The sequence below is a fragment of the Otolemur garnettii genome, unplaced genomic scaffold, assembly GCF_000181295.1.
Source record: "Otolemur garnettii isolate 467f Iridium unplaced genomic scaffold, OtoGar3 scaffold00093, whole genome shotgun sequence".
Classification (NCBI taxonomy): domain Eukaryota; kingdom Metazoa; phylum Chordata; class Mammalia; order Primates; family Galagidae; genus Otolemur; species Otolemur garnettii.
In genome coordinates, this window is record NW_003852488.1 from 1,325,041 (window position 1) to 1,335,675 (window position 10,635).

At 39.9% G+C, this 10,635-nt stretch overlaps 1 protein-coding gene across 1 annotated transcript in view; it reads left to right on the forward strand.

Annotated features, from left to right (window-relative positions):
* The window catches only part of FGF2 (fibroblast growth factor 2), a 57,057-nt gene that overhangs the window by 43,161 nt on the left and 3,261 nt on the right, over positions 1-10,635 (forward strand). The window contains exon 2 of the mRNA XM_003795520.3: positions 2,085-2,188. Coding sequence (XP_003795568.1) covers positions 2,085-2,188 — 104 coding nt within the window. The remainder of the gene's footprint in view (positions 1-2,084; positions 2,189-10,635) is intronic.

A 10,635-nucleotide genomic window follows, 5' to 3' on the forward strand; every position in this document is an offset into this window, starting at 1 on the left:
CCCAAGTAGCTGGGACCACAGGCGCCTGCCACAACGCCTGGCTATTTTTTGATTTCAGCTGTCATTGTTGTTTGGTGGCCCAGGCTGGATTCGAACCCACCACCTTAGGTGTATCTGGCTGGCGCCTTAGCTACTTGAGCCACAGGCGCCGAGCCGTGAGCCCAGCAAGTTTGAAGTTGGAGTGAACTGTTGGGATTCCTCTGGATTCTAGTTTGGTGACAGAGCAAGGCCCTGTCTCAAAAATAAAAACAAAACATGCTCTGAGTGGAGGGAGCAAGATAACATGAGAGCTTCCTTTCATATTAATAGGTGCTTACTATATAACAAAAGAATGTTTTTATGCTACAAGAAGTGTTCTATTTTACAATCATTTATTAATCACTTTTTAGGCGGCAAGCTTCATATTATTATCATGGAGAAGATCTATCTCCCTTTTTCTCCTCTTTTTTGATAGCTGTGGCAGAAACGTTCAGGTATATCATTGAAAGTTATGTTGATACTAATTAAAATAGAGTTTTTATATTGTGAAACCTAGGGCTTTAACACTTATTTAAGTGTAAAAATGTAAATTAGTATTTTATTATTTCCAGAAATTAGGATGAAGATGACTGCTCTTCTAGTTGGGAATAGAGGAGAATAAATCCCTTTCATGGTGCAGAATTGTTGATCAAGTCGTCTTTCTTTCTTTGTTTTTTAAAATTATTTTATTTTTAGAGTCTCAAGTTGTCACCCTCGGCAGAGTGCCATGGCATCACAGCTCACAGCAACCTCAAACTCTTTGGCTTAAGGATTCTCTTGCCTCAGCCTCCAAGTAGCTGGGACTACAGTCACCTGCCACAATGCCTGGCAATTTTTTTGTTGTTGCAGTTGTCACTGTTGTTTTAGCAGGTCCAGGCCAGGTTCGAACCCACAAGCCCTGGTGTATATGGCCGGCACCCTACCCACTGAGCTAGGGGTACCTCCTCATCTTTCATTTTTCAGAGCAACTCTTTGCTAGCTTGTCTAGCAAAATACTGTTCTATTTTCTGAAAAGAGTAGAAAATTTTACTCTGTAGTCTTTATCTGCAAATTTAATATAATTCTCTTCATTGCCTATCTTTGAAGTACTTAATATTTAAAACTATTCCTTTAAGAAGACCCTCTTCTAATTCCAGGAAATGAAATATATCTTTAGCTTATACCTTTGATATATCATAGGAAACAGTGGCTTTACTTGTTAAGAGTCTCATAAATCTCAAGAACTACTTATGGCTCGGCTCCTGTGGCTCAAGTGGCTAAGGCGCCAGCCACATTCACCTGAGCTGGCGGGTTCAAATCCTGCCCAAGCCTGCCAAACAACAATGATGGCTGTAAACAAAAAATAGCCGGGCGTTGTGGCAGATGCCTGTAATCCCAGCTACTTGGGGGGCAGGAGAATAGCTTGAGCCCAGGAGTTGGAGGTTGCTGTGAGCTGTGATGCCATAGCACTCTACCCAGAGCAACAGCTTGAGGCGCTGTCTCAAATAATAATAATAATAATAATAAATAAATAAATAAAATTAAAAAAAAGAACTACGTACAATTATTTTATTATATCATTCTCACCATTATATTATCTCACTATAAGGCCAGTGACAGCAAACAAGCTTACTTGAGTATAATCAGATTTAATTTCACTGGAATGAACTGTCTAGTATTCTTGTATGCTTGAGTAGTGGCTGAGATTTCACATTGTATAGAACCAGCAAAGTATCTCAAGGACATTAACATTTAAAGTTTTACATTAATGAACATGAAAAGTTTTTAACCCCTTCAACGCTTCAACACATTGCTACCCCCGCTTACCTTTAATTACCCTCTCCACTCACCCTGTGACACAGGAGTGACAGGGAGTCCTGAGGACAGGTGCACTAGCAGATCTGCACCTCATCCTCTCTAAGAAAGTTCAGTTGACATCCGCCCCCTATTTTCTGTCCCCCCATCCTCACCTGTTTTCAAGTGCATTTGTTACTCAGGTGTCTTTTGTCTTTTTATGGCATACTTGTTGTGGAGTTTGCTTTTTTCTGTATGTTGTTACAAAGGTAATATTTTTCTTTTACTTACAGTCAAACTACAACTTCAAGCAGAAGAGAGAGGAGTTGTGTCTATCAAAGGAGTGTGTGCGAACCGTTACCTTGCTATGAAGGAAGACGGAAGATTGCTGGCTTCTGTAAGTAATGCTTTCTGTTTTTCTGAATGAAGGCCCCTGTAATAGTCCAGGCGAGTGACTGTCAGACCTGGCAATGACAGGACAAATAGGATGGAGTCACGCACTAGCACTTATGATTGATGTGATTTAGGAGTGATGTAGAGAGAAAAGTCAAAGATTGCTTTTAGGTTTCTGGTTTGGATGAGAAGGTAGAAAAGGGAAAGATTTGGGAAAAGGAGATTAGCTCCAATTTAGACCTATGTAGTTTGAGATGCCTATGGGAAATTCAAGTGCAGATGTTCACTAAGGAGCTAGAATAATACATCTGGTACTTAGAGGAGAGATCTGTGTTGATACATAGATTTGGTTATCATCAGCATATATGTAGTATTTAAATCGGGGGAATGGACAAGGTTTCCTAGGTAAAAATACAGCTATAAAGATGACCGTTTGGGACTTTTCACTTCTTCCACTCTGTCCTTATCTTTTTTCCCCTACCAATCTCTTTTTTTTTTTTTTGAGACGGAGCCTCAAGCTATCCCCCTGGGTAGAGTGCCATGGCATCATGCTCACAGCAACCTCCAACTCCTGGGCTCAAGCGAGTCTCCTGCCTCCGCCTCCCAAGTAGCTGGGACCACAGGTGCCCGCCACAACACCCGGCCATTTTTTGGTTGCAGCCATCATTGTTGTTTGGCGGGCCCGGGCTGGGGATTCGAACCCGCCACCTTAGGTGTATGTGGCTGGCGCCTTAGCCACTTGAGCCACAGGCGCCGAGCCCCAATCTCTTGTTAACACAAGAGGTGATGTAATACTTTGGTAATCTTCTAAAGAAGCACTTTAAATATTTCCTAGGACAATATATCAATAAGTAAATTTTTCTTTTTTTCTTTTCTTTTCTTTTTTTTTGGGGGGGGGCAGAGCCTCAAGCTATCCCCCTGGGTAGAGTGCTATGGCATCACAGCTCACAGCAACTTCCAACTCCTGGGCTCAAGCGAGTCTCCTGCCTCAGCCTCCCAAGTAGCTGGGACCACAGGCGCCCGCCACAATACCTGGCAATTTTTTGGTTGCAGCAGTCATTGTTATTTGGTGGGCCCGGACTGGATTCGAACCCACCACCTTAGGTGTATGTGGTTGGTGCCTTAGCCACTTGAGCCACAGGTGCCAAGCCCGTAAATTTTTGTTTTTTGAGACAAAGCCTTGCTCTGTAGCCCAGGCTAGAGTGCTATGGCATCAGCCTAGCTCACAGTAACCTCCAGCTCCTTGGTTCAAGGGATCTTCCTGCCTCAGCCTTCTGAGTAACTAGCACTTGCCACAATGCCTGCCTAATGTTTCCATTTTTAGTAGAGATAAGGGTTTGCTCTTGGTCAGGCTGTCCTTGAACTCTTGACCTCAAGCGATCCTTCCACCTCAGCCTCTCAGTGTTAGGATTATGGGCATGAGCCATCACGCCTGGCCAAATCAATAAGTAATCTTGGATGACCTTGATGTTGTGGTAGTGAGAGGAAGAAGAGTTTCCAGTGCCCCTACCTTTTCCACCTTCCAGTGCCCCTACCTTTTCCACCTTAGGATAGAACACATCACTGTGGGTTTGTCCACTGTCAGACAGTGAGAGTAGTAGAGTAAAGAAAGGAGATGCATACATTTTCTCCTGTTATAACTATGGATAACACAAGTCAAAGGGTTTCTAAGCACCAGCCTTTTCTATGTCTATCTTATTCTGGCTCAGTGTGTACCTTGAGATTAGTTACTACCTTGTGGTCTTATACTTAAGATCATAAGTTCCAGTAACCCAGTAATCAAGGACAGAGTGGAAGAAGTAGAAGTCCCAAGTAGTCAGTCTTTTAGAGCTTTATTTTTTACTTGGGAAACGTCATCCATTCCCCTGATTTAAGTACTACCTATATTCCAGTGATACCCCCCAATTTTTTTTTTTTTGCAGTTTTTGGCCAGGGCTGGGTTTGAACCCACCATCTCTGGCATATGGGGCCGGCACTCTACTCCTTTGAGCCACAGGTGCCTCCCAATACCCCCCAATATTTTTTTTCTTTTTTGAGATAGTCTCACTCTGGCATCATAGCTCACAGCAACCTCAAACTGTTGGGCTCAAGTGATCCTCTTTCCTCAGCCTCCAGAGTAGTTGGGAGTACAGGCATGCACCACTATGCCACTATGCCTGGCTAGTTTTTCTATTTTTAGTAGAGATGGGGTCTTGCTCTTGCTCAGACTCCTTTCGAACTCCTGATCTCAAGCAATCCACCTGCCTTGGCCACCCAGAGTGTTAGGCTTATAGGCATGAGCCACTGAACCTGGCCATGATACTCAAATCTCTTTCTATACACCAACACAATCTCTCCTCTAAGCACCAGATTTATCATTCCAGCTTAGTGAACATCTTCACCTGAATTTCCCAGAGGTATCTACTGAATAGGTCTAAATTTGAACTTAGTACCTTATTTCCAAATCTCTTTGTTTCCCTCCTTCCCATTTCTCATCTACCTTTTCATCCAAACCATATAATGTGGACTATAGGTCACTGGAGGGGCTATTTATCTCAAGAGGATAGGCTGAAATATTGGTACATATATAGTGATAAAAATCCCCATAGTTGTTAAAAGTGATGAAAACAAAAGTTACTCTTCCTTAAAGTGTCCCTCTGAAACTAGTAGGAGATAAAAGAGGAGACAAATTAAAAGATAATAGACCTGAAAACTGAACTGTCATCTCATTCTTACATCATTCAGAGGCATTAAGCTTCCTCATCTGTTCATTCTTTAATACCATCAGAAGCATAAAATGCTCTCAAATAAATATTTTCTAGTTTCTCCCTAGCTAAGTTGCAACTTTCACAGGATTAAGATCATAGCATATAGTCTTAAATATGTTTCTGACTCTGTGGCTGCATATTAACTTTCCTATTTTTTTCTTTCACTTTTTATTAACTCTTCTTGATACAACAGATTTCCATCAAGTTGATGCAGTAAGAAATTAACTTAGGAATGCTTTGAAATTTATCAAACACTCTGTAGTTACAAAGCCATGGCTGTTAAACATAAATAGAAAACTCAGGACTTATTAGTTTCCTTTGAGAAATGGTGCCAGCCAAGATGCAGTTGTTGTAACTTTCTATGTATATTCCAACTCCCGTCATAGGGCTTAATTCCTGCCAAGTTTGTGAGTTAATCCTAATCCTACCATCTAATTTGTGTAGTTTGCTGCCATGGCTCTTCAGCTGAAATCCTATCTCTTTGAAAGTGGTCTCAGTGGGCAGCTCAGTTTTCAGATGAAAAAGTAAGTGTCTCCACCTCAAAACCAAAGAGCTAGTGATTCAGTAAGTGGCACATTCTCCCTCCAAGTCAGATCCATAGATGTTGCTGTCAACAAAACAATTTTTGGTGTGAGTCCAGCGTTCTGATCAGTAGCCTTCAATTGGGGATGCAGATGTGCCTCATAACCTGGAGAAACTGGGATTTCTGAACTTGTACTTGACAAAGGCATAATCCTTTCCCTTCCTCCATCTGACCCTTTTTCAGACTGCTGTGTTAAGGCGTGTCTCAGGGTACTTCTGCATTTTACCCATGTGTGATTCCTGTAATGATTTGTAAAACATTCTAATTTCTTCCCAGAAAGAAGAGTACTCTGGATTCATAAAACATTTGGTTTCTAAGAGTTATGTTAGTGTAATTAATACAGTTAGAATGTGATAATAGACTAGTTTATATACCACCCCTCCAACATCTTCCTATATGAATAATATGAATTCATTTAGGTTATTTATTTTTCACTGTTTGAAAACATTTATTTCTTAAGGTTCTTTTTTCTCCTTTTGAGGTTAGGAACAATGAAAGTTTAAAGAGTAACTATATTTAACTTCCAAAGCCTATATTTGGAGGCTGCACTTGAGTAGTTCTTCAAAGTATAACAGACTTATTACTCCAGTCCATAGCAGTATAAATTTTGTTGCTATAAGCAGCAAAAGCCCAGAACAAGTATTAGGATTTATGATTTAAATATTTACAAATTATAGATTTAAAAAATTGCATATAGTAATGTTAATTGTAGTTTGAAGTTTAAATCACCAAACAACCTCAATGTTAGCAAGCATTGGTATGAAAAACTCGACTGTTCTTAGAAAGTTGCACATGGTTTTTTATATAATGCTGTAGTATAGACACATGATACCCTGGACAAAACATCTCAGTGAGTTACAGAATGTAACTCGTGTTGATCCACAATAGTGAAATGTAGAAAATTTATTTATATTCTCTGAGGATATTCTTTTAAGTGCTGTAAAAGTAAAATACATTTTACCTATAGAATAACTTTGTTAGTTGAGGATATTTAACAACAGAATGAAATCTACAATGTAGTAGATTAGGGAAAATAGATTTTTGAAGGCTTAATTATCCAGATTGACCATCTATACTGATGAAATTTTTCAGAAAAATTCAGTAATTGAAGAGATATGTATATCATTTTTAGGAGATAAAATACTAGGCTAGATTCAAAGTTTACTGCTTAATAAGAGTTACTGCTTCTTTTAGAACCCATTCTTTATTTTTTTACATAACCTGTTTGCTTTTAACTTTTCACAATTTGTATATTTCATTTTGTTCTGAAATAGTCAACATTGATACTTACATCATGTCTGTTTTTAATTCTCAGAAGTGTGGTGTAAGCAAAAGCATTTTCAGTTTCCTATTAAGCAAACTTGCTGTTAAGCCAAAACTGCAAAATCAAAGTACTGTATGAATAAACAACCCAATAAACAGAGCATGGGGAAGTGGTCATAAGGTTCAAACCTAAAATTAGTAGTGGACTAAAATTGTGAGGCTGTTGCATAAGGAGAGGAAAGTGGGGGTGGGATGAGGCTGGCGGGACATGGGGAGTGGGAGGAGAACTTATTCTAGCTATTTCTTTCCTTATGATGGCAAAGGCTATTAGAGATTGGGAGGGATGTAAAAGATCACCTGGTCCAATCTTATTTTGCAGATGAGGAAAATGATACCCAGAAAAGTTAAAGGACTTGATCAAAGATAAATTTTAGGGATCAAGGCAAGATTGGAACCCAGGTTTCTCAGCCTACCAGAGATCTTACAGATGTTAAGTTAGGATAGTCAAACTCTTAGAAAGGACTATTTGATCTCGTTTCTTCAGGGACTAACTAGTCCATTTAACCCACATTCTGTATGCAGTTCCTAGTGTGGATTTTCCCTGGTCCTAGTTCTCTAGTTCTTAATTTAGATTTTGCTGTGTCATTGCATTGTATTTTTATGGTATACTATTTAAAGTAGTTTCATTTGCTCATTAATTTAGCAAATTTTTCTTTTGCAGTTTTTGGCCAGGGCTGGTTTGAACCAGCCACCTCCAGTATATGGGGCCAGCACCCTACTCCTTGAACCACAGGAGCTGCCCTAGCAAATATTTATTGATCACTTACTATGTGGCAGGCACTGATATGGAAGTAGACACAGTAGTGAAAATATTTACCTATGTGGTATTTACAGTCTGATAAAGTGATTTGTATTTATGTAAACACATTATACGTATCTATATCTGGGCATGCAGATCACAAAAATGAATAAGATGCTTTTACTTTTCATATTATAGGTACAGTTACTATATGTAGTTACTTGAGAAATTCTTTTGAGTGATGGTACTTTAGCTCTAGGGTCAGAGAAGTAATAGAAAAGGACAGAAGGACAGATCCCATAGAGTTTGTTTTTGGTTTGTTTTTGGCCAGCGCTGGGTTTGAACCCACCACCTCCAGCATATGGGGCCAGCGCCCTTTGAGCCACAGACACCGCCCCAGATCCCATAGAGTTTTGAAGCCTATTTATTATATATATTTTGGCTCCTACTCTAAGAAAATGGAGAGCCACTATATGGTCAGTTTTTTTTTTAAGAAATAAATTTTCTTGTCTTTCTTTCTTTCTTTTTTTTTTAGAGACAGAGTCTCACTTGTTGCCTGCCAAACAACAATGATGGCTGCAACCAAAAAATGGCCAGGCGTTGTAGCAGGCGCCTGTAGTCCCAGCTACTTGGGAGGCTGAGGCAGTAGACTCGCTTGAGCCCAGGAGTTGGAGGTTGCTGTGAGCTGTGATGCCATGGCACTCTACCCAGGGGGATAGCTTGAGGCTCTGTCTCAAAAAAGTAAATTAAATATCTAGTTAAAAAATAAGCCAAACTAGCTTGTGTCTTCATTGTTATACTCAAGGAAGTTAATGATTTCCTTTCTTATTTCTTCCTGCACCCAACTGTCATTCAGCATAAGGTTGTTTAACTTCCGTGCCTTTGTGTGAGGTTGAACTTTTTTTTTTTTTTTGAGACAGCCTCAAGCTGTCCCCCTGGGTAGAGTGCATGGCATCACAGCTCACAGCAATCTCCAACTCTTAGGCTCAAGCGAGTCTCTTGCCTCAGCCTCCCAAGTAGCTGGGACCACAGGCACCTGCCACAATACCCGGCTAGTTTGGTTGCAGCTGTCATTGTTGTTTGGTGGGCCTGGGCTGGATTCAAACCCACCCCCTTAGGTGTATGTGGCTGACGCCTTAGCCACTTGAGCCACAGGCACCAAGCCAGGTTGAACATTTTTGTTGGAGTTGAGTTTCACTTTTAGTGCTTTGTGGTCTGAGAAGATGCAAGGTAAAATTTCAGTTCTTTTGAGGTTTGTTTTGTGTCCTAGGGTATGAACAATTTTGGAGAATGTTCCATGGGACAATGAGAAGAATGTATATTCTTTATGTTTGGGATGAAGTGTTCCATACACGTCTATCAAGCACAGTTAAATGAGGGTCTCATTTAAATGTCTTGTATCTTTGTTTAATTTCTGTTCAGAGGATCTGTCCAACTCTGAGAGAGGAGTGTCCCTGTTATCTTGGTGTTATAGGATATCATATTGTTCAGACTAAGTAAGGTCTATTTCAAGAATCTGGGAGCATTTAAATTGGGTGCATAAATATTTAGAATTGAAGGTAGCGCCTGTGGCTCAAGGAGTAGGGTGCCGGTCCCATATACTGGGGGTGGTGGGTTCAAGCCCGGCCTTGGCAAAAAAACCCAAAAAAACAACAAAACCTTTAGAATTGAAATGTCTCCTTGTTGTATTTTTCCCTTGACCAATAAGAAGTGACCATCATTGTCTTTTTTGACTTTAGTTGCTTCAAATCCACATGTGTCCGAAAATAAGATTGCAACCTCTCTTTTCTTCTGAATTCTGTTTACCTAAAGAATTGACTTCAAAACCTTAACTCTGAGTTATAGTTTGTCTTTTGATGTGTGGTGTGTTTCCTGCAGACAGTAAATAGATGGCTTGTATTTTTTAATAGTCAATCTCTGCCTGTTCAGTGGGGAATTCAAGCCATTGACATTTACTGAGATATTTGATAAGTGTGGTAGCGTTCTATTCATCTTATTTTGTGAAAATCCATTGCTTAGTTTTGTACCTGTGGGATACTGTGAAGGCAGTCCTGAGAGGAAAATGTATCACTTTAGAAGCCTACATTCGAAAAACGGAAAGAGTGCATCAACAAACTCACAAGCCATCTTATGGAATTGGAAAAAGAAGAACAACTAAGTCTAAACCCAGCAGAAGAAAAGAAGTATCTAAAATTAAATCAGAGATTAATGAAATTGAAAACAAAAGAATCATTCAGAAAATTAATGAAATAAGGAGTTGGTTTTTTGAAAAAATATATAAAATAGATAAACCTTTGGCCAGACTAACTAGAAATAAAAAAGTAAAATTTCTAGTAACCTCAATCAGAAATGATAAAGTGGAACTAACAACTGATGCCATAGAAATACAAGAGATTATCTCTGAATATTACCAGAAACTGTATGCCCCCATATTTGACAATGTGAAGGAAATGGATCAATATTTGGAATCACTCCCTTTCCCTAGACAGCCTGTATGAATGACATAGATCTCCTGAACAGACCAATTTCAAGCACTAAGATCAAAGAAGCAATAAAAAGGCTGGGTGCCTGTGGCTCAAGTGGCTAAGTCACCAGCCACATACACCTAAGGTGGCGGGTTCGAATCCAGCCCCATCTGCCAAAACAACAGTGATGGCTGCAACCAAAAAATACCCGGTACTGTGGCAGGCGCCTGTGGTCCCAGCTACTTGGGAGGCTGAGGCAGGAGACTCGCTTGAGTCCTGGAGTTGGAGGTTGCTGTGAGCTATGATACCACAGCACTCAACCTAGGGGAACAGTTTGAGGCTCTGTCTCAAAAATAAAAAAAGAAAAAAAAATCTCCCAACAAAAAAATGTGCTAGTCTGAATGGCTTCACACCAGAATTCTAATTAAACCTTCAAAGAAGAGCTTATTCCCGTACCACAGAAATTGTTCCAAAAAATTGAGGAGGAAGGAATCTTCCCCAACAAGTTTTATGAAGCAAACAGCACCTTGATACCAAAACCAGAAAAGATCCGACTAAAAAGGAGAACTTCAGACCAATTTCACTAATGAATAT